Raw genomic sequence first — 24684 nt, 5'->3', positions numbered from 1 at the left:
GTAATAAAACTTGGAGACAAGAGGCCTATTTGGATTGACTTATTTTTTTTTTTTTAATGCAAATAAATAAACTTTTATGTATCATTTATAAGCTTGTCAAGGTAGTTTATTAAGAAAAGGTTTATGAAGATACAATTTTTGTTAGTGAAAACTTATGAACTAACATAAAAACTTATTTATTTTGATAAACTATTTTTCTTAAGCTAAAAAATATGTCAATCCAAATGAACCCCAAATTAAGGACAATGGACCGAAAAGTTGAGACAACCGTCATTAGGGCGGAAGCCAAAGCCTACTGTCCCTAGCCAAATGTTGGAGAAAGAAAGAAAAAAAAAAAGCAGTACTAACATTACAATCGTAATGGCCTTAATCTTAATCATGGAGTCGTCAGTCGTGGAAAGAAGTCATAATGATAGACTTTCCAATCTCGAGTCTTGATTGTTGTTATGCTTTTCTAGGGCTAGATCCTCTAATTTTATCTTAATGCTTTTTTTTTTTTTTTGACCGAATCTTAATGCTTTTATAAATAAATTATGAATATGACTGTTTCAACTTGGCTAATCAAGATAATTGATATAAGCATTACAAGATCAAACAACCCTTTGGTTATAATCAAACTTTTTGAAATGAATTGAATAATTATAACATTAATTTTCATAGAAACATAGAGACTTGAGATCGAAAATTCTATCTTACTAGGGAAATCTACAATCTTAGGATATTTTTTTATTATACTGTTACAATCTTTTATTGTTTTCCAAAAATTAATGCAAATCTAAAAATTCAAACCTTTAACTGATAAATTCAGAGAATTAAATCGATATTCAACGTAAGTCTTTTGAATTCAATACTCTTGTACTATAATGATATACCCGTGCACTTGTGGGTGTATCATCAAGTACAAAATGTGCAAGAAAATGACATAGAAAATTAGGTGTAATACAAGACCACAAAAACTCACAAACACAAAAAATAAAATAAAAAGGTTTTCAATAAACGTCAACATGACAACAACCAACACTCCTGCAAGCAAGAAGAATTAAAAACACATGCAACTTCAACACTGGGCGTGATAGAAAGCGTAAAAAAATAACTTATCCGACGATAAATTAGTGGATATCGAAACCAGACGACTTAGCTCTGAGTCACTACCAAAATTGAATTTTGACCTTTGAACAATCTAATATTGCGCTCCTTCAACAACAACCATATACTCACAAACCAAATATTGTTCATATGCATTGTTTGGCAAAACACAACAAGTGTCTAACCATTTAAAATTTGCAAACCAAATATTGGTGAAAAGTGCACAATTAAAGAAAAGATGATTCAAGACTTTGTTGATCCAGGGCCCTAAAAAAAACTTTGTTTGATCCACATCCCCCCCCAAGCAAGGCGAAATCACCGATATTAAAAATTTCACGGGTAGTCAAATTATCCTCGGTAGGTAACCTATTATTCACATTTTTTTTTTTTGTTTTTTTATTTTGTCTTAGATGAAACCTATATTATTCACAATTCTACATACGTATAAACATACTTTAAGATGGACTTTCTTGTTCCAAGTTATATTCTGAATTACTTGATCACTTTCCGACTCGTTATGATACAAGAGTTGATACACACCCTTCATTGAATACCAATTATTTTTCAAAGATGTCAATATCAAGAATCACAAGCATTTCCCTGCAATGAAATGTTGGTCAGATTATATGGTATTATTTAATTTTTTAAAAGTGGTTTTTTCACAAGGATTAGTTAAAAAGTCAATAAATTAGTAAATAATTCTACTAGACTGTTTTTATTCTTCTATTGAATATTATTCAATATTATAAATGTAGTGGAAAATTCGTTAGTGCATTTTGAGATCGTCTGACCTGCACACCTAAGTATATGCTTAAACATGCTTAAAGAGGAATCACACAAGGATACAATAGAAACCTCTATATATGAAAATGCCCAAATAGTTTTTTTATCAACAAAATGAAACAGCAAATGCATATTCACTAATGCAATAATGGTTTGAAAATGAAGCAAACAATATTAGTTTAAGAGTGAGAAAGAGATAAATCAATATTGTTGACTGTCTATGATGGATTAGAATGGAGCGGAACGATTTGATGTAACAACTCTAATAGATCAATGATCATATTTCTTTCACTCTTTTACAACTCATTGATCATATTTTCTGGCTAAATAATATTTTTCACAAACACTTTCGAAATCGAAGTCGTGAATCATGCATGATGATAATATTAAAAATGAGCCCTGTTTTTCCCAATAGTTACAAAACCAAAATTTGTATAAAATTAGGGACAACATCGTTTAACAGATGTATTGTTTATTAAATATTTATTTTCATCAACCAAATTCGGTGCATACTTTTGACAGATGTGTTATTTATTAATATTATCTCATATCATGTTATATGAAAAGATTATATCCCTTTGAAAAAAGAAGAAGAAGGAGCTGTGGTCAATGTTACTATGTATAACCAATTTGCTTAGCTTGCAGATTATTATTAACATAATTAATAGGAGTAATCTCTATCTAAATCACACCTGGTACTATCACGGTATAGTATACTTTTATTTGATTGACTGAAGATTAATACACTTTTACTATAAAAAGAATCTTGTTCCTATCAACAGTAGATTCAGTACATGCAGTCAAAAAATAATAATCTACACATTTTTCTTTTTGCCAAAGTATCTTTTTTATGTACAAGAATTTGACTAAGTGTCTTTTTTTGGGTGAATATTTGACAAAGTATCTTTTTTTTTTAAAGATTTGACAAAGTATCTATCAATACATGCATACCACTTTTTAAATGTATAGTACATTAGTATTTATACCATGCCATTTAACAAAATATGTATACCATTATATAAAAACAACTCCAAAGTTAATCATCGACCAATTATTTCTTTATCGAACCTTTTATTAGATAACTTTACCGGTATAATTAAATTCAATTATTTGTAAACTTTAAATCAAAATTCAAATATATACCATAATTGTACATAATTTAGAAACTTTGATAAAAAAAAATAGAGAAATTAAAAACTTTGTTACTGTAAAGTGGGATATATTTGAATTTTAAAGTTTAGGATATACTAGTATAGTTTTGCATAATTTTGTCACTTTTTAGGTTGTTTAGGATGCAAACATATTTACTTAATTACTGTAAAGTGGTAAGTGAAACCAAATTCAAACATTATTATTATTAACTTAATTCAAACATTAATACATTATATATATGTAACCAAAAACAAAATCAAACATATTGATAAGAAATCACATAATTACCCTCAACATTCCATCGTAATATCAAACCTACCACCACATTATGGATTTATATATCCTTTCCCTCCCTCCCTTGTTACCTCATCCATCATTTCGAATTTGCATTTGCAAATCAAACACACAAGGCAATACAATAATATATATATATATATATGGGTTCCCTTCCCCACGTAGTAGAGGATTGCATGGGCTTCCTTCAACTCTATAGCGACGGTTCCATTTACCGTTCTAACAACTTCAAATTTCAAATTCCCACAATAGAAGACAACTCAGTAACCTTCAAAGACTGTCTTTTCGACAAAAAATTCAATCTCTCTCTTCGCCTCTACAAACCAAACAACATCAACAACAAGAAAAACAAACTTCCAGTGATTGTGTTCCTTCATGGTGGAGGCTTTTGTTTCGGCTCCCGTACATGGCCCCATATTCACAATTGTTGTATGAGTCTGGCCGCTGGACTTCAAGCACTGGTGGTTGCACCGGACTACCGGCTTGCACCAGAGCACCGTCTTCCAGCTGCAATTGATGATGCTGTCGAAGCGGTGAGGTGGCTTCAAAGGCAGGGGTTGAGCCATGGTTATGGAGAGCCATGGTTGACGACCAGTGATGTTGACTTTGACAGTGTGTTTATTATGGGTGACTCTTCTGGCGGGAATATTGCTCACCAGCTCGCGGTTCGGTTTGGATTGGATCGAACGGCTATTGAACCTGTAAGAATAAGAGGTTATGTTTTGTTGGCGCCGTTTTTTGGCGGGGAAGTACGGACCAAATCTGAGGAAGGTCCTCCAGAACAAACATTGAATCTTGACTTACTAGACAGGTGAGGATTTTGCAAATCTAACTTTCATTAAAATATCCCTAAAATAATTGATTCTAATTTTCAATGATTTTATTATATTTTTTTAATTTAACAGAATTTCTCATCTAATTTCGGTAGAATCATGAATTGAATGGAATATATTTTGTTCTAAAATGTTTGGTCAAGTAAAGTTTGACAAAAAAATGTTTCACCTATATATCAAATTCAAGCTCTCCAAATTATTTCTTCGTTGAACTTATTAATCATTTGAGTCTTATTTTATCCTAAAAATGAATGATTCTTTTAATTTTCAATACAATATTAATTATTTTTCAATTATCTCCTCTGATATATATATATATAATACTTACCTCGTTCATTCTGGTTTGTTCAAAAAACAATTACTTACATAGTTTTTGAATTAATATCTTTCACTTTGTATTTATGGTAGCGATGAGTTAATAAGAATTATTTAATAAAAATATTTTTCTTTAATTTTGCACTTTTTTTTAGAGGCGTTTATGTACTCTTTTAGTTTTTGTAAAATAGTCAAATGAATTGGTCATTGTGAAAACTTATATCCGTTCACAATTTCCACCCACAATATTATAATGTGGCTCTTTTTTTACAGTAGGTCTTTTGTGTGTGTTTAGTTTCAAACTTCTTTGTTCACACAAATAAAAAATCCAACTTCTTTGAAAATAATGAAGCATTGGTATCCAAAGTTATCTGGCCAAGGCCAATAGCCATGGACGTAGGTAATTAAATGGACCCCAATAAACACAACCACTTCACTTGTTTTAGTTTTGGCCTTATCTGGGAGAGTGACGTGCTACGATTATTCATAAACACAATATTACAATACAAATTTGGTGTTTTTTCTGACCAAGTATAATAAAGAATGTCGTTAGTTTCTTGATAACAGTAATAAAAAAAATAGTAAGATTTCTAAGAGATTTTAGAGCAGCCAAATATTCAATTTCCATGACATATTAGGTGAAAATACTTTATCATCTTTCTCAACAATATGTTTCCAATATTTAGTTGACTTTGTGTAGCAAGTTTTTAGAGAAACTTATGTAATTAATGCATCGAAAAATAAAATATTTATCTTTTTTAATGAATACTCTTTATTAATTTAAAATGTTTAAAGAGACCTTAAAAAAACTTGTTAGCAAGATCCAAAATATTATTATCTCTAATCGGACAATATTATGGAATGATGGTTCTTATTTAAAGTTAGGAAATCAATACAGAAATGATTAGTGATAAATAACACTTGTCTAGTCCCTCTTTTAATCTTTAACAACTTTAGGTGGTGCCATGGCACCACCACACGCGACATCATGAGAAACTTGTGGTTCATTAAATTATGGAGAATACAGAAACGTTGTTTTCATCAACTTTTTCCAATATAGGTTTCCATTGCTTTCAAACTAATAGTAGGTTTCCATGTGGTAAATATTACTTGTAATAAAAAAAATAATATATTAAAATAGCAAGGGTGCACCTAAAAAAAATGCTACACGTACTACCAGTGTAAAGATTTTCAATCTTAAAATACCAAATCATAGAACCCTTTATAATAATAATAATAATAATAATAATAATAATAATAATAATAATAATAATAATAATAATAATAATAATGATAATGATAATGATAATAATAATAATAATAATAATAATAATAATAATAATAATAATAAAAATAATAATAATAATAATAATAAAGTTGATTATTTCCAATTTTACATATATGTGCTAAAATATAGTATTAATTTTTTTTATTTCCAATTTTTCAGATTTTGGAGGTTGTCAATGCCTGTTGGAGAGAGTAGAGATCATCCATTGGCGAATCCATTTGGACATGGAAGTCCAAATCTTGAACAAATGAAGCTTGATCCCATTTTGGTGATAGTTGGTGGCAATGAATTGCTTAAAGATAGGGCTGCAAACTATGCAACAAGGTTGAAAGGAATAGGAAAAGACATTAAATACATTGAGTTTGAGGGGTGTGAACATGGGTTTTTCACGCATGATTCATATTCAGAAACTGCAAAAGAGGTTCTACATATCCTTAAACAGTTCATGCTTCAAACTTCTGCATAAGAAACCAATATTATCCCAAGTAAATTAATTAAAGTCACTGATGTAAAATTAAAATTAAGTAATCCATATTTTTAGCCTATATTAAAGCAGTTTGTAGGATTAAGGAGATAAATAAGTCATTGTTATCGGTTTGTGGTTTTTAGTGGAGTTTGTAGTTAGCTACTAATTTTAGTAATTTGTGTTGTGGTATATAATTGTCAATTGTATAAGTTAGTTTTCGAGTGTAAAACTTTATAAAATTCACAATTTTAAGTGAGTACATTACTTATTTATTTGTGTCAAAAAAATTATTTAATTTATTTTTCTTCAAAGATAAATTGATTTAATTAATGATGTACTTTCTTTTTAGTTTCAAATGGTTTTCTCTTTAAATATATTTCTATTGGATTTTAAGTACTTAGTTTTTTAAAAGGGGGTTTTTTTTTTTGAAACGGCAAAATATTATTAGCCCACAAGCCCGTGCGAGAAACACTAACAAGCTCGGGTGGAAAAAAAAAGAATTACAAGGGGAAATCGGTTGCCATTCTAACACCAGGCTCGAACAAAAACCCCTTAAAAACCACCCATAAACAAAAGATCCAACCCAAAAAGTAATGATGCAGGAATATACAATTGACACAACACTTCCATACCCCTGCATCAACACCAAAAAACCACCCAACAACCTAGAGGATCCAACAAGACCAGCCGGCAAAAATCCCAACCGCCTTGCACCACTGCTGCCACAAAAGCAGAAAACAGAGAAGCAACACAGCAGCTGCAGAAGCCCAATACCGCAGCTGCCAGCACCTGTACACCCCCAACAAAGCAAAACTGCAGCAAGAGGAGAACATAACCCAGCAAGCCGCAGCTCAAGCCCCAAAAAGCAGTCCTCCATCCCAAAACAGGACCTCAAAACAGCCCTAAGCCAAAACCTCAGCCAACAAGCAACCAAAAACCGACCCACGAAACCCAACCGAATCAACCACGAAGACAAAAACGCGGATTCCAACACCATTCATAGAACAAGCAAGTTTCAATTTTCAAAAAAGCTAAACACCATTGCCACGACAACACTTTAATTTGATCCACCAATGCCTCCACCTCAAAAACCATGTCATTAAAAATCATATTGTTTCTAGCCTTCCATACCACCCAAAATACCGCCTTCCAAATTAACCAAGCCCCCCTTCTAAGATTCTTGGACCCTACCTCTCTAGACCAACACATAGCATGTATCGATAAATTCAACCACAACATCACTTTCCTCCAAACTAACGAAACCCACTCAAAATGGAGAAAGAGATGAGTAACGAATTCTTCCTCAACCTCACAAAAAACGCAACTTGTAGACTCTTCCTCCTCCAAAAGATTTCTCTTGGCTAGATTCAACTTAGTTGGAATTCTATCGAGCAACAAAGTCCACACAAAAGCCGACACCTTAGCCGGAGCATTAGTCCTCCAAATCTCCCGGAAAATGACCTTATCCACCTCATTCAAAGCTACTTCTACATTACTAAGTTGTAGAAGTAACGTATAGCAAGATTTAACGGAAAACTCACCATCTTGAGCCGGCTTCCAACCCCACACATCCGGTCTCCCAACCAAAGACACCCCTCCAACCGACCCACAAGATCGATCGCAAGCTCCTTTTCCCACTCAAATAAACCTCTCCTCCACCCGAACCTCCAAGTCACCTCGTCCTCCTCCCTATGAAACACTTCCCCCACCAATTCATCTTGGTCATTAGCTAAAGAGAAAAGCCTAGGAAATACCTCCCTCAAGGGCATATTGGACACCCAAGCATCCTTCCAAAAGTAAGTCTTCATATCATCTCCTACTTTCCTCTCCAACTCCCTATTAAACCACCGAACCTCACCAACCGCCTCCAAACCCATGAGGTCCTTCCACCACCTAGAAGAATAAGACGGCCACACCACCCCCACCGATCTACTTCTAACACTCACCAAAGGACCATACTTATCTTCAAGGACATCTTTCCATAAGGCCAGTTCCTCCTCTAAAAGTCGCCATTTCCATTTCGCTAAGAGACTAATATTCACCAACTTGATATCTCGCACCCCAAGACCCCCTTCACGCCTCGGTTGACACACCTTCCTCCACTTGACCCAACAAATCTTCTTTCTTCCCCCAACACCTCCCTAAAGGAACCTTCTTTGAATTCCTTCCACCTTTTTCAACACCTTAATCGGCATCTTCAAGAAGGAGAGATAGAAAATAGGAATTGAATTAAGTACTGAATTTAAGAGGACAATTCGACCTCCTAAACTAATATACTTATTACCCTAAGAGCTAAGTCTAGCATTAATCCTCTCCAAAACCGGCTCCCAAGTAGACAACTTCTTAGGATTAGCTCCAACCGGAAGACCTAAATACAAAAAAGGCATTGAACCCACTTTACAATTAAGAAAAATAGAAGCCATCTCCAAAAACTCCGCCGACACATTCACACCCATGAGACAACTTTTATGAAAATTTACTTTCAAGCCCGACACCATCTCAAACCCTCTTAACAACGCCTTTAAAGTCCACAAATTCTCAATAGAAGCTTCACCAATACACAAGGTATCATCCGCATATTGTAAATGTGAAATCACCGTTCCCCCCCTCTTAACTTCAAAGCCCTTGAAAAGATTCCGATTCACCGCATAGGGGTTGTTAGCTACCTATGCATATTATCTATGTATCTCTTTTATAAATTTGAACATTTTTCCTTTGATTTGAAGTTTTATTTACAAGCCGAAATTAATTAAGGAAAAAAAAAAACCTTGGAGGACATAAACATATCTCAAGAATGTAATAAAAAAAAATACCTCCAGGCTCCAGAAAAGAAAATAAAAAAATATGTGAAAATTTAAAATAAAAGGTGCTTGAAGTATTAATTTTGAAACATTATAAACAAAAAATTTAAATTAAGAAACTTGATGTAATTGGTTTTCACCCTCGTGTATCATGAAATAATCGTATATGCGTTTCTAGCAATTGGGTAAGACTCACTCACACACGAAATCAGCATCTCATCTTCGATTTGTTCTTTTCACATATGACACATATAAAAAGGTACGTGCATAATTGATCCTTGAGTTGGGGGTCTACCAAATATTCCTTTTTCCAAAATAAAAAGTTGCCCACGGATGAATATGGTAGGGGTATATGCTTCTCTTTTTAGAGGAGTAGGGGCTAGTATATATCCTTAAAATCTCACAACATTCATCTTTTGAATTATATTTTTGCGTTTAAATTCAACCTTCCATAACTTTAAAATCTGTGTATGGATGTTATTGAACTTGCGGTGGTTTTTGGAAGATTCTGATGTTTACGAATCTTATTAAAAGGATGTTCGTTGGCGGAGCTAGACAAAAAAGTTTGGGGTGACTACCATCAAAATAAATCAAAATAAATCATATTCATTACAATATATTTAAGTTGTAATAAATCAAAACTCGATCATTCAAAATTTAAACTAGTGACTTGAAATCATCAATAACTAACTTGGAACTAATACATGTACTAATTTCCCTTTCAATATAAACTAACATGCTATCTGCTAGAAATCTAGGTCTCGTCTTGGTTCTCAACTTAGACTTGATAATTTTCAATGTTGAAAAAGATCTTTGAGTTTTTGCTTTAGAAACTGGAAGAGTCATAATAAGACGCAACAACCTATCGATCAAGAAATATTTTTTGGTTTGTCCATTGGCAGCCAACATGAGCATAATTCTTAAATAGTTGATAAATTCTTCAAAGTTGATGATTGGCGAGCATAAAAAATGAAATGTCGAAGATGAAATGGCAAATTAATCTTCTCTTGATCACTAAAATCCATGGGATAATATTTTCAACAAGAGTACATATAATGTCAATGTCAAAAGTTTTATATCTATCCTCACGAGACAAAACACAACTTAGAGTCAACAAATTCATTGCTTGTTCACTAAATTTTTTATTCAACTCTTGTAATTGTTTGTGGATTGTACTTGTAGTAAAAAAAAAATCAACTCTAAAATAATGCTATATTCCAGGGTATTAAAAAATTATTTTTTTAAGATGGGGTGGTCGTGGCTCCCCCTTGCCACCCCCGGTTCCGCCATTGAGGATGTCTAATTATCTTTTGTGATTTATAGAAAGCAGAAAGTTTTTCATACTCAACATCCACATAATTAACATGCATAAGATAAATAAATAATGATATTTTTTTGTTAACCTTAATGACTAGAACTTACATATTTTAATTATGGAGAAATATAGGGTGTTCGAATGTCCTTGCTAACTCAGCTATAAACCCGCAGAGACAATAATTTTATATATCAAATCTGACAACTTGGAGAAATACATTATATGTTTAACTTTATTTTTTGTTTTAAAATGGTCTCATGACTATAAAGATAAAAATGGTCTTATTACATATAATTAAATAAATTTTAATTTAAGGATTAAAATTATATGCTAAAAATCATTATAGAGATAAAAACATGTCAATTTTTATAAAGGCTAAAAACAAATTTATTACACTTATATAAAGTAAAAACTTATTTAATCCTAGAATTAAATTAAGATACTGAATAATAAATTAAGCTTACAATATACTACTCCCTCCGGTCCTTATTATAAGAAACAATTAACTTTTTTGATTTATTGTGTAAGTGATATATTTAGTCTATATTTCTAATAAGATACATTAATTATTCTATGAATCTAAAAAGTCAACTTTTTCGACCTGAGGGAGTATGTGTGTGTGGACTTGTGGTTCCTCTTAATATTTTGTGGGTTGGAAGATACAAACCTTCCACGTGCGCCTACAATGCCGTCGGCAAAATTCTTTCATTTGCATAATTAATTGCCTAATTATATATCATACCTTTTGTTCAAGAGCAATGATATTTGAACAACCATTTGGTACAATCTACTATTTGATAACCTTCCTTTTCTCTCTTTTCATTAGTCAAAAATAATGGAAAGAGAAAAAGAAAAAGAAAGAGAAAGAATATAAATGTGAGTATGAGATAGAAAGTTGTCTAAAAGTTATGTTGTACGAATATCATTTCTCTTTGATCAACAATATAATGTGTCTTATCTTATCTCAACATGCATGAAGATCCTTTCTGGGTGGATTTTGTGGGTCCAGAACGGTTATATATCTACCACATTACTTGAATCAACCATGAACAATAGAGTTCTTTTATTTAGTAGTTTATCATGAAATTTAAATGTTATTAATCTAACCATCACACTAAGTTAATATATGTCTGTCCATTTTTTCGTGTCTCGTACTTTTTTTTTAAGGAGTAGTGTCTCTTAGTACTCTTGTACCGCTCTATCTAGTATGATAAAGATTTATATTGTTACTTAAAGAAATAGTGATGTAACTCTGTTAATATTGACAAATTGTAAAATTAATAGTTTAAATAAGTGTGCTCCTATCTAAATTTTATGTTTCAATCTTCTGAATTGCAGCAATTGTTGCGTTGGATTGGTTGATACATAACTTTGTTTTACCTTCAATTGAATCTAAGATATATATTGGTCCCTCAATTAATTGGTTATTGGACCAAAATTTCCAATAAAATTAAGAGTAAAATTAGAAGAATAAAGTGTTGAACAAAAAGTTGATTTTTTTTAAGGAAGAACAAAAAGTTGATATTCACTTCATATATGGTATAAATATTCTCTCCCACAACTTTTCAACATATCTCTCTCACAGTGTATTATTATCTACTTCCTCCGTTTCAAAATACATGTCTAATTTTTGCAATGTGCACTATTCACTTGACTTACTTTGACCATACTTTTTTACTAATGTATAAATACAAATATTAGCATGTAAGATGTTGTTAGATTTGTCTCGACAAATATTTTTAATATATTAAATTTTTATAATTTTTTACTTTAGATAATTAAAGATATTAACGGTCAAAATTATGCATTGGCATATGTGAAGTGGTTGACTTGGACATGTATTTTAAAACGGAGGGAGTATCTATCTCTGTTAATTATTTTCTCAAGTTCTTTTTTTCATTCTCTCTCTCCATTCCCTTGTTTTTTTTTTTTTTTGTTGGAGGGAGATTCATGTAGGAGAGCACTTTTGGCAATGATCAATATCATGCATGCATGTATATGATGTTTGGTCTTTAATTGTTAGACAACAACTTTTTTGCGGATAATTATAACCATCATTTCTAAAAAAAAAGAAGATAATGCAGGTGGAAACATCCGTAGTTTCTGGGCTCAATTTCTGTCTTCCATGAATTGCTATGGCAAGTTCAAAGAATCTGTAATTTTAAACAAGTCATTAATTTAATTTAGGAATGTTACAAGCTCCATTGCTCCAAGATACGTTGGCTTTTTGTTTTATATATCTGAAAAGAGTTCGATGTTAAATTAACTACTTTATTTATTTAGAAAGTTTTGGATTGCCATTTTATAAAAAAGTTAATATGGTGGACAAACCTTAATGTCCACTAGAATGACAAGGTTGCGATGCCAAAGTTTTGGACATTTGTCAAATGTTCAATGACGCAAGATATATGTGAATGTCAAAAGTTTTTGCTATTCAATTTTTTTTTTAATCACAGTTTCATCAATTTGAAACAAAAATATAAAGGTCATCTTATATGGAAGTTATTAGTTGGATTTTTTGAAGTAAGAATCAGCTATTACATACAAAGTTCTCTATTTTTTTTAGGGGACAAAGCTCTCAATTATAAAGGCACATGTTTTTTTGAGAGGTATTATAAGGGCATGTAGTGGATTGGGGAAGCCCCTGAGGTCTGAGGATGTGCGGCCGTATAAGGGCCCCTATTTTTTAAGGGACGCCAATTTTTTAACTTAGTGTGTGTGCCTGTGTGTGTGTGTCTATATATGTGTGTGTGTGTGTGTGAAAATATAATTAAAAGACTCGTTTTTCAGGGTAGGTTAAGGTTGCCAAAAAAACTATCAAGCTTGACAGGTCAGTCTTCATGTGGATATCTAATAAAAGGTGGATGTCACGGTTAAGAAGTGTTTTTATATAAGAATCGATTCATAATCACATAACTAAAAAATAACCGAATCATTTGTTACAATTAGTTGGCTTGTTTTAAAGAAAGTTAATAGTTACAATAATTAGAGGTTATTATTTACATTGCCCTTATAAGTTTAATTGGATCTCTTGATATATAATTAACACTCTTATTATCAGTTGAAGTATTATTTACTTTGACTCGTTTTTCTCCTATTCATGACACTCATCTAGAAATTGTAACAAGTGTTGAGGAGCGTGGGAGCAAAAAACAAAATTCAGGACAAAAAAAAATTTAAGACATTATGTATATGATATATAAACTTCTTTTATATGTTTAAATTAAAATTATTCATAATTGATTTGAGACCGACACTCACTCACATTTGAATATCAATAATATATTCTTCAAGTATAAATATCACACATCATTGGACTAGTATGATCTAAATATTAAGATCTCGTTCTCTCTCCACCACCAAACCGAACTCCATTCTTATACTACTTGTTGAGAAGTTCAAGGAGTGTCTGGTGCAACAATGGTCTAATGATCCGGGACTACCAAGAGATTTAAACACACCAAGCCGAACTAGGGTTCCATATACCACTTTATGGAAAGTTCAAGAGAGCGCAAGGAGCATAACGACTAATGATCTAGAACTGTTAAAACATCGAGATACCATATCTCCAGTGGTGGAGCCACGTTGGGTGTTATGCATGCATGTGCCCCCACTATTTTTTGATTTCTAGTATCCATCCTATATATAATACTACATCTTTGATCTCCAGCACAACACACACATTTATAGATATATATTGTAAATATGATGCTAGAGTATGCTAATGCTAGTTAGATTACATATTATAAATAATACATGCATCTGTCCCCTATGTGTTTTCCTACTCTATTTCTTCTATTTAGCTTCATTTTTGGAAAACAGTACTTCTATAATGTTATATATATACCTAAATTTGATTTATTTATTATTTGAAATAATAAATAATAACAATTACAAAAGTTCTTTCTTTCTAAAAAAAAAAGTTCTAGTCATCAATATATTTTTGAAACACTTATTTTATTATATTTTCATTTTAGAAATAAGAAAATCCACAAAAAAATTATTGCAATATTTTAAATATATATAATGTTAGAAATTTATATGTAAATATTGCCCCCACTGTTTAAAATTTATGGCTCCGCTACTGCATATCTCCATCTAAAATCTTAAAAAATGAATATCTCTCTAGTATATATCCAAAATTAAATTCATTTGGAGTCGATATAAGACTATCATTCATTCTTGAATATAAAGATTTGATACTTCTTGAGTAACTATAAGTTCTCACGTAGTTGTTTTATTTAAGGTATATATGAGTTATTAGAACTCACCCAAAAAATGAATTAAATACTCTAAGTTTGCGCTACTTCTACCATTTGAAGATGCCTCCAACAGAGTATCCAAAAAATCATTGCATGCCACTGAACAGAAGTCTCTATATAAAGATGCAACGATCATTGCAAAGACAACATAAATTAATACATGTTGCATCAATGTATATCATTACGAAGCAGTAGGGAGCTAATTTGCAGATAAGTTAATATGAAGTGATTGGTTCAAATCTCAGTAGTACCATGGACATACTTTTAAAAATAAAGTTAAATATGTTTTTAATTCCTACAAAACCGTAACCTTTTAAGTTTAGTGTTCGAATATCTTGTATATATTATGCATTGTCCCTACCAATTAAATCTTAATTTTGTAAAAAGTTTATAAAGTATGAATTATTCTTACAAAGTGCAATATTATATATATGAAGAATCAAAATTACCCTTAAAAATTTATAAGGACTAAATACATACTAAACCTTAAAAATAATTTTATCATAGTAGATAAAGATTATGCATATTCTGAGCATCCAAACTTTCTGTGAATTAATCTAAAACTATTATGAGTATCGAAGAGATAATAATTGATTGATAAATATCTTTAAAGTTGGTACAGGAGAAACCATGTTCTAAAAGATTATAATGTAACACAGCTTTAGTCAAAATCTGGTTATTGCATCTCCAATTGAAAATCAAAGTACTCTCAAACTAGTGGGAGCTAAAAAAAAAAATGTGGCTTCGTCAAGTCATGTTTCAAACTATACAAAATTATTATTATACACTGTTTTTATAATGTCAACAACCATGACCTACTGGCGACTCTTTAGTCAATAAATGGATGACAATCATCATGATATGTATCACTTATTGGCGCAACAAATTAATGCTATACCCTGCTGGTGGAATCTACTATGTCATAGGATAGGGTCATCAAACATTGCTAAAATAAGTATATACGACATGGCTTCACTACATCACCTCAAAATACTAGTACTTTAGAAAGTTAGAACATCATGTGCTTCTTAATGGAGAAAGATTTGACCCGTAATTAGTAAGCTTGCAATCAAAAGAGAAATCATGTTTATCTTTGAAATTAAGGCATTTATGAAGAAGAAAAACGAGTTAAGATCATTTCAATTTCTCAAAATATTGTAGGATATGTTTTTAAAATATTTTCAATAGTTGGTCTCACCAATCTCTCATCTATGTTTATTTTTTCATAAATTAAGTCATCCATCAAAAGAAATGGAGAGGATCTTGACCTATGACATGTGAGATATTGATTCTTGACCTATATCAAACTTCTAGCTTATAACAAATATATTTGCACTTGTCAAAAAAAAAAACAAATATATTTGCATAATCAAAGTTGATTTGTTTGGTAAATGACCTTCTAACACTAGCATATATCATATTTCAGAAAATACTTGAAATAGTATTTGAGTTTATGGTTTAAAACGTATTTTTTTTCTCAATTTTGTCTTCATTGTTAAATTGAAGAAAACTAAATATTAATTTAAATGTTATATATGTCACAAAATTACTCTATTTCTAAGAAGTTAAACCAGCTCACCGAAATTTGTATCAGAGAGAATCAAACCCGAGACCATAAGAAAAATACATTCCAAAACGTCAAATCAACATCACCAAACCAACTCAAGTACGTTAATTCATAAAATTATCTTTAATTAGATTCCGGTCCATATACCCACTATTTAGTCCTCACAAACTACAAAATTGTATACAGGGACAAAAAAACATATAGGTTATTATTTGTAAAGACTAAAAATCAGGTACAATGACTAAAAGTAAAATTTAAAAGTTGTATAGACTTAAAACATATTTAAGCCTAATAATTTAGTCTTTTAGTGTATATTTTAGATCAAAAAAAAAATGTTTGCTCCTTTGCAAACAATGGTCTTACTCTGTGCCTCTTAAGCCCTAGGCCAACCAGCTCAGGAAAAATTTCTCCACACCTCCACACCTGGTTCCCTTGCTCTCACATGTCCAACAAAAAGCTCATTTTTAAATTATTTCACATATTCATTTTTTATTTTATTTTTCACCAACCTCACAGGTTTTTTGGGATTGAAGTTATCTAAGGAAAAACTCGATTTTTTTGGCAGAACAAATAAATGTTCCGGACAACTTAGACATTAGTTTTAACAGCCTTAGGAGTTTGATATGGTCATGGCTAGAATAGAAAAAGGTTCAATCAAAGGTAAGTTTGATATGGTCACTTTAGAGTATCCAGATGAATCGGAATGATAAGATGTGAAATTGCAACATTTTTTGGTACTTGCTCTTCTCCTTCTTGTTTTTGCTCATTCGCTGATCTTAAAAGTGCCTACGTGAGTTAACTTACGCTGAAAAATGGCCAGCGTAAGTTAACTCGTGTTGAAAAAAGTCGAGCGTGAGGTAACTCATGCTGGACATAATTAAGGGAATGAACAATTTTGAAAAGGAGAAGAGAAATTTTCATATTTTTTGACCTATGGTGGATAACTCTTAGAGCCCAAAACTGTTGTCCTGTTGCCAAGACAGGTTTCTCGGCATGTTATGCCAAGTCAGGTTTCCCTGCATGTTATCAAGCAGCATGCCAAGACAGTTTTTGACCTTTGAAATGTATGGACAATGCTGCATTTTATCAAGTTGAAGGTTGTACGGCGTAATGTGCAAGATATTCTTGGATAGAACCTAAAGTTGGCCGTTTAAAATGCAATGTGTCAATGTTGCACTATTTCAAGCTGAGTTTCCAGTGGTAGCGTTTTTTCAATGTATTTTTGCCCTTTGCAGTTGATAAACGAGTACGTGGGATGGTGTTTTTTCAATGTGTTTTGCCCTTCGTAGTTGATAAGGTTTTGCCCTTGTTTCAGTCTGTGGAGAACTTCTCTTTTCTAATTCAAAGATCAATGTAAATTGTTTTCCTACAGTTAAGAGATACATAAAATCTGACCAAAAATTCTTCCACTCAAGCTCAGGTTCTCCCAAATGTAAGATTTTAGTTGAAAAAAATCAGACTGCTCCATTACAATGGAGAACTGGTATCAAGCGTTTCATCAAGCTCTACACTGTACTGATCTTCCGATTCTTAATGAAATGAAATAAAAACTTATCCCACGTATATTAATTAAAAAAATATTAATTATTTCTTCCAAATGTAACCATCTCCACACTCTTCTCCTTATGTAACCCCAAATAACAACACTATTAATACATTATACAAAACAAAACTTATAAGCATTTTCTTATGTTTTTGGAATGGTTCTTAACCAAAAGTACATCTTATTTTTTTCTTTCTATAACAAACTATGAGAAAGTTATGGATTCAAGGAAATTGGTGTTTATTTAGTTAAGAACCATGCATAAAACACTTAGGAAATGCACCTAAGTGTTATTTTATCCATAAACCAATTAGCATGCCAAAAAAATATTCAAATTTAACATCTTGCTTTTGCATCTTCAAATGTCCGTTTACCCAACTTATGACTTTTTTGAAACGGATACCTATATTCATTTCATTTACTAGATTTTCTTCTAGGTTAATAAATTAAATGTAGTAAAAACTACTCCCTCCGTCCCGTTTTATCTGAGCCAGTTTGGTTTTTCACACAGATTAAGAAAAATGTAAAAATAAAGGGAAAAGTAAAATATATTGTATTGGGAATGATAAAAGTAGTACTCCCTCCGTTTCAAAATACATGTCCAATTTTTGCAATGTGCACTATTCACTTGAATTACTTTGACCATACGTTTTAACTAATGTATAAATACAAATATTAACATGTAAGATGTTGTTTGATTTGTCTCGACAAATATTTTCAAAATATTAAATTTTTTATAATTTTTTACTTTAGATAATTAAAGATATTAACGGTCAAAATCGTGCATTGGCATATGTGAAGTGATTGACTTGGACATGTATTTTGAAACGGAGGAAGTATTAATTAGAGTTATATTGTATTGGGAATGATGAAAGTTGTATTGAAAATTGAAATGACTCAGTTATTTTGGGACACTTTTTTTAAAAAAATGGGTCAGATATTCCGAGACGGAGGGAGTAACAGGATAACCATATGAGATAACCAAGTCCACACACATGGTGCTGACTGTAATATTTCATGAACAGCCAATACAGCAGTACACAACATTCCATCAAAGAACAGTCTAAACAGAAGAACGGTGTCTCAAAATTTAAAAATAGACAAAATTCCTTGAGGCTACTAAAAATCATCCCGCAACTCTACTGACCTAATCACCTGAATCTGCAACAAAAAAAAATCCAAAGTAACATCAAGGAAAGTAAACAACACAACCATGCGTGCTGCTAGACCAGAGAAGAGGCCCTATTTATAAAATTGCAAAATTAAAAACACTAAAAAAAAAAAAAAATAAGAATAGAACTTAAACAGTTATCATAGACAAAAGTAAGCTGTAATCTACAGATAAATTTCAAAACCATAAACTATGTTATCATAGAGAAAATTGCTGTTGACACATTAGCTTTGGCTAGGACACACATGTAAAAGACGTTTTTACCCCTTCGGTAGTTAACTGCCGAATTATGAAACCGGCTGCAGTTAACTACCGAGGAAAACTTCGGCATATGAAACCGGCTGCAGTTAACTACCGAGGAAAACTTCGGCAGTTAACTGCCGAGGAAATCTGAAAACTTCGGCAGTTAACTGCCGAGGAAACCTCAAACCTGTTTTTTTTTTGTTGACAAAAACCATTAATTCTTTTTATTCTTTAAACCTAAATTTTCCTTAATTAAATTTAATTCTTTAATCCTTTTAAGGAATTAAACATAATTCTTTTTATGATTTCATTCATGTGATTTTGTTGTCATAAATGAAGAAATACGAGAGATGAATAACATCTGCAATCAGTAGTTAATGGACCTAAAATGATGATTCAATAAAAAAAATGCAACAACAAAAACGTTACAAATGATAGAATAATTATATTTGTAATTATTAGTAATTAATTATAATATTTCAGATTTTTTTTGTTGTTGACAAATTATAATATTTCAAATATTATTCATCTCTCTTTCAAATAATTATATTTGTAATTATTCTATCAATAAAACCTTTTTTTTTGTACAAATAAAACCACTTTTCTATTCTTAAAAAAAAAACCCTCTTTTTAATTAAGAAACGTGATTGAATATGTAGTAATTATAGGATCTCATTTTTTTATTTATGGCAACAAAATTATATGAATGAAATCAACAACTTTATAAAAAGAATCGTGTATTTAATGGCAACAAAATCCATATTTCTTCATTATGGCAACAACATCACATTAATGAAATCATAAAAAGAATTATGTTTAATTCCTTAAAATAATTAAAGAATTAAATTTAAATAAGGAAAATTTAGGTTTAAAGAATTAATGGTTTTTGTCAAAAAAAAAAAAAAACAGGTTTGAGGTTTCCTCGGCAGTTAACTGCCGAAGTTTTCAGATTTCCTCGGCAGTTAACTGCCGAAGTTTTCCTCGGTAGTTAACTGCAGCCGGTTTCATAATTCGGCAGTTAACTACCGAAGGGGTAAAAACGTCTTTTACATGTGTGTCCTAGCCAAAGCTAATGTGTCAACAGCAATTTTCTATCATAGATCAGATAGGCACATTACATTTACCATGATTTAGAAACCATATAGTTCTCATATTAGATAGCATGTGCAAGTACAAAGACCGCATAACTCTAGAGCATAAGAACCTCATGAATCATGAAAAGATAAAGTGCAGCACTATATTAAATGTCAACAACAAGAATTGATGTCTACATGAAGGACAGATTCTCTGTTTTCAAACTATTGTTATTATACTAGCAAGTTTGGTTTATACACAACTTTATTGATTCATCCATATTTGTAAAATATGTAAGCACGTAAACAGATCAGAAGTTTCAAACAGGTGCCCCATCAAATGAGAAAATGCTTGGAAAACACGAGAGGAAGTTCAATAATGTTTCATCGAAAGAAGCCAAAAAGAAAAGGACAAACAATTCAAAAAGCATCTAGGCAAGAGTTTACCTCATATATTGCTTGGGTACATAAATACTCTTACGCGGGAACCCTGAAATTAATCCAAACACGAGATTAAGATAACATTATAAAACCCAAATGATGATTAAAAAAAAAAAAAACACTGTTAAATTATTACCATTGATTTGGGGGGAAGATTTGACTTGAATTTGGCACGAACAATACCACTGTTACCATGTGGCCTTGTAACCTTGCCCCATATGCAGCGGTAATGGGTTCCATTCTTCTTCACCTTGGCCTTGTAGATATATGCCATTTTCTTGCCAGCATACCAAGCTACCTCTTCCTTGGTGTTCACTCCTTCAATTTGGACCAGAGATGTGTTTGGGTACTGGTTTACTTTGGATCTAAAAAACAGCATAAAACAGTAAGTATTAATTAAGCCAAAGCATCTAACCAGACATTTTCATTAGAAAAGTTTACCTTTTGTATCCAAGGATTGTACCCCTCACGTAAAGCCTAATACAAATGAAACAAAAATATAATATTAGCTTATTATATGGCAAAAACAGAGTAAAGTAAATACGCATAGTTAGTCTAGGATAAAATAGAGTAAATACACAACTGATTTTAAGTGAGAAAAACATGAAAATTTTCAAATTGGTACCACAAAATATAAGTGTCTGATACATTATCTGAAAATCAACTGTATTTGGTTGGTACTTTGAAAATTGATATACATGCTTTTTTCAACATTCAATTATGCCTTTACTTTACTCTGTAAACTAAAAATGAAATTATTCAAAGTATGCTAATTTCTCAAAATCAGATATTTATTTTTGAATGATAGTAGGCATCATCAAATTACTAACAGTAACTAACTATAGCCAAATGAATTAAAAACAATGATAATTACTACTAAAATTCAAACACATATAAGATAATGATGAAAATAAAAACAGTCAATAGCAGAAAAGAAAGAGATCAAGCTACAGAATCAGATCAAAATCTACAAGTATCAGATGAAAAGAAGAGTACCTGACACGCTCTCCTTGACGTCCCTTCACCATCTTCACGGCAACTCAAACGCAGGATGGATTCAGCCAACACTCTCAGAACCGACAGGCGATTTTAGGATTTTATTATACCCGAGGCTTCCCGGGTTAAGCTTATTATTAGGGTTTCTAGGGGTTCACACTTTGGCCCAATACTTTTTTATTCATTTGGCCCAAAGTTTCAAATGTTCTTGAAAATTGCTTTTCTAGACATAGAATATTTCCTATTGACACAAGTAAATGACGTTTTTACCCTCAGCGGTAGTTAATAACCGCTGGTATAAGCGCCGGTAGTTAACAACCGCTGATATAAGCGCCGGTTAACTACCGCTATGTGCGTTCTAGGATGCACCGTCCTTTTCATTCTTCAACCTCTTTTTCATCATTCATTCAACCTATTTTTTCTACATTCAACCAATTTTTTCTACATTCTACCTCTTTTTCCATTATTCAACCTCTTTTTCCATCATTCATTCAACCTATTTTTTCTACATTTTTGCCCTATAAAAACCCTCACATTCTCACATTTCCTCACATTTTCTCCTCCTTACTCTCATTTTCTATCATTCTCTCCTCTTTACTCTCATTCTTACTCTTTCTTCTACAAAATGTTGGTTTGTCATCATTCGCCTTTCATTGAAATAAACCTCTTTTCCTTTGTGTATTAAAGAAATCTAACGTGAATCTAACGTTTTAGTTTTTATTTCCATTTATTTAGTTGAAATACAAAAATTCAAATAAAAAATGTGTATTAAAGAAATCTAACCTGAATCTAACGTGAATTTGAATAAAAACTAATTAAATCTAACGTGAATTCAAATAATTAAAATTCGGTAATGAATAAGTAAATTCGAAAAGTGAATAAATAAGATAATTATCACATTACATTCCGGAATGTACCTTCCAACTGCAACAATTGTCTTGCCCCTGAATGGGGCAAATTCAAACTTGCTAAGCAGCAGGACTCCAACATACGATCAACATCTTGAATGATGGTATTCAAGTGCCAACGAAATGAGGTTTATTCCTTGACACTTGAATACCAGCATTCAAGAGGCTTATCGTATGTTGGAGTCATGCCGATTAACAAGTTTGAATTGCCTCATCCAGAGTAAGACAATTGTTGTAGTTGGAATGCGCATTTCAACTACAACAATTGTCTTACCTCTGAAATGGGGTAAATTCAAACTGGCCAAACAACAGAACTCAAGCATTTCGCTCGACATTCATGCTTTCCTTTGAAAAGAATAAATTTTTGTTAGGCTTGATTTAGATGAAGGTATGCAAGTGCCACCGAAATGAGGTCCATTCCTTGACACTTAATACCTTCATCTAAATCAGCCTAACAAGAATTTAATCTTTTCAAAGGAAAAACATGAATGTCGAGCGAAATGCTTGAGTCTTGGCCGTTTGGCACGTTTGAATTACCTCATTTCAGAGGTAAGCCAATTGTTGTAGTTGGTTATGCACCTTACCCTAACTAATGACGATCTTCTGGCGGAATCAAGCTGTTGATGATATCTTCAGTTGATCTCAGCAACGTTACCCGCATATCGATCCACTGGAACATGTTGTGCTCCCAAAACATGCTCGTCACGTTTTCGTCGTTCTTTAACTCCACCCAAATGAATGATACTCTCCCCTCGTCGAGCTTTGGACGTTTATACCGAACATTTTGCACCCTCCTTGTGTCTCTGGGGTTGGGTGTTTGGTTGAATTAATTCAGTTGATCTTTGAGACCTCTTAACGTTACATCAAGGCACTGAACCTTCAACCTCTGAGGTTCTCTGCCGTTGAATTCTGCATGAACGTCGATCCACCCGGCCATTGCTTCAAATCTACACAATTACAAATTAAAAATAATCAATGAAAAACTCATTCAAACACTTATAGTGAAATTTGACATAAACCCTAAAAATCCTAAACAAACCCTAAAAAATTTATAAAATTCGAAAATAATTATAAATTCAAGCAATATAACTTCATTATAACAGGTATTCATAATATATGTTAATAGCCTTTCAGATCTACAAAATAACTATATTAAAAACAAATATTCAAAATTTAATAATTAAACAACAACTAAAATTGTAAACATATAAACACATATACTAACAAAAATGTATGACAATAGCATAAGTGATAACTTGTGATTTAGTGGAAGAAATTTTGAATGATTTGGTAGAGTTTTTTTAGAGAGAGTGAAATTTTGAGAGAAAAAATGGTGATGGTGATGATGGAGTGAGTGTCTGGATTATGGTTACTGCCTTGAATATATCACGAACACAACGGTAGTTAACTGCCGCTGGAAGCCAGCGGTTGTTAACTACCGACGCTTATACCAGCGGTTGTTAACTACTACTGGGGGTAAAAGCGTCATTTACTTGTGTCAATAGGAAGTATTCATTGTCAAAAAAGCAATTTTCAATGTTCTTTGTCTTTTTTTTTCTTATTTAATCTTTTATTTTTTTAAAATATTAATAATTTTTTTCATGGCAAATATATATAAAAAGGAGAAAATTCTCAAAAGAAATACAAAGTCATAAACAATACAAAAGGAGCACAAGAAGTACTCAAGCCAACCCAACATGGAACAAAAAATCCTTCCTTCCCAACAGTGCAAAAACACTAAGCTCTAGATAAATTCACGACATGACACTATCAATGTCAAGTGCCAACACAAAATGAGTTCATGATCATATGATATATTGTGTGGCCAGAATGTTGTCTTAAGAACCAACTTCAAGAGGTGAATTTAATCATACCCATCAACTAGAGTACAAATGTCTCTTGCCCCCAAAAAGATGTCAGCATGATAGGATCTCCATAAGGACCATACAACAATTTACCGGACTAATATGAAACCTAACCACCAAGTCCAACCAAATACTAAGCCGACTCACTAAATTTGAAGGTAAAATTAATTCCCACTCAGACTCACTACAAAATATATAAGACAAAAAATACCCTGGGGTCAACTATAATCCTTCAAGAAAATATATTATTGCTAGTCGGAATCCTATCATGAAGCAGTTGCC

General features: G+C 31.9%; 2 protein-coding genes across 2 annotated transcripts; one reads left to right on the top strand and one right to left on the bottom strand.

Annotated features, from left to right (window-relative positions):
• The first annotated feature begins 3389 nt into the window (after nucleotides 1–3389).
• LOC146910919 (alpha/beta-Hydrolases superfamily protein) lies at nucleotides 3390–6485 on the top strand. Its single transcript, XM_085725509.1, has 2 exons — nucleotides 3390–4126; nucleotides 5911–6485. The coding sequence occupies exons 1-2, from the start codon at nucleotides 3459–3461 to the stop codon at nucleotides 6215–6217; spliced, it is 975 nt and encodes a 324-aa protein (XP_085581635.1). The 5' UTR covers nucleotides 3390–3458; the 3' UTR covers nucleotides 6218–6485.
• A 12193-nt stretch (nucleotides 6486–18678) lies between these two features.
• LOC146910918 (large ribosomal subunit protein eL33w) lies at nucleotides 18679–21705 on the bottom strand. Its single transcript, XM_085725505.1, has 5 exons — nucleotides 21630–21705; nucleotides 21075–21110; nucleotides 20770–20998; nucleotides 20640–20682; nucleotides 18679–18866 (listed from the first exon to the last, which is right to left on the bottom strand). Exons 1-4 carry the CDS (start codon nucleotides 21659–21661, stop codon nucleotides 20641–20643), a joined length of 339 nt encoding a protein of 112 aa, XP_085581631.1. The 5' UTR covers nucleotides 21662–21705; the 3' UTR covers nucleotides 18679–18866; nucleotide 20640.
• Between the last annotated feature and the right edge of the window lie 2979 nt (nucleotides 21706–24684).

The sequence above is a fragment of the Medicago sativa genome, chromosome 7 (genome assembly GCF_051527215.1).
Source record: "Medicago sativa cultivar Bolivia chromosome 7, Bolivia_mono, whole genome shotgun sequence".
Classification (NCBI taxonomy): Eukaryota; Viridiplantae; Streptophyta; class Magnoliopsida; order Fabales; family Fabaceae; genus Medicago; species Medicago sativa.
The sequence above is the reverse complement of the archived record's forward strand: the minus strand, read 5'-3'. Positions and strand labels throughout refer to the sequence as shown.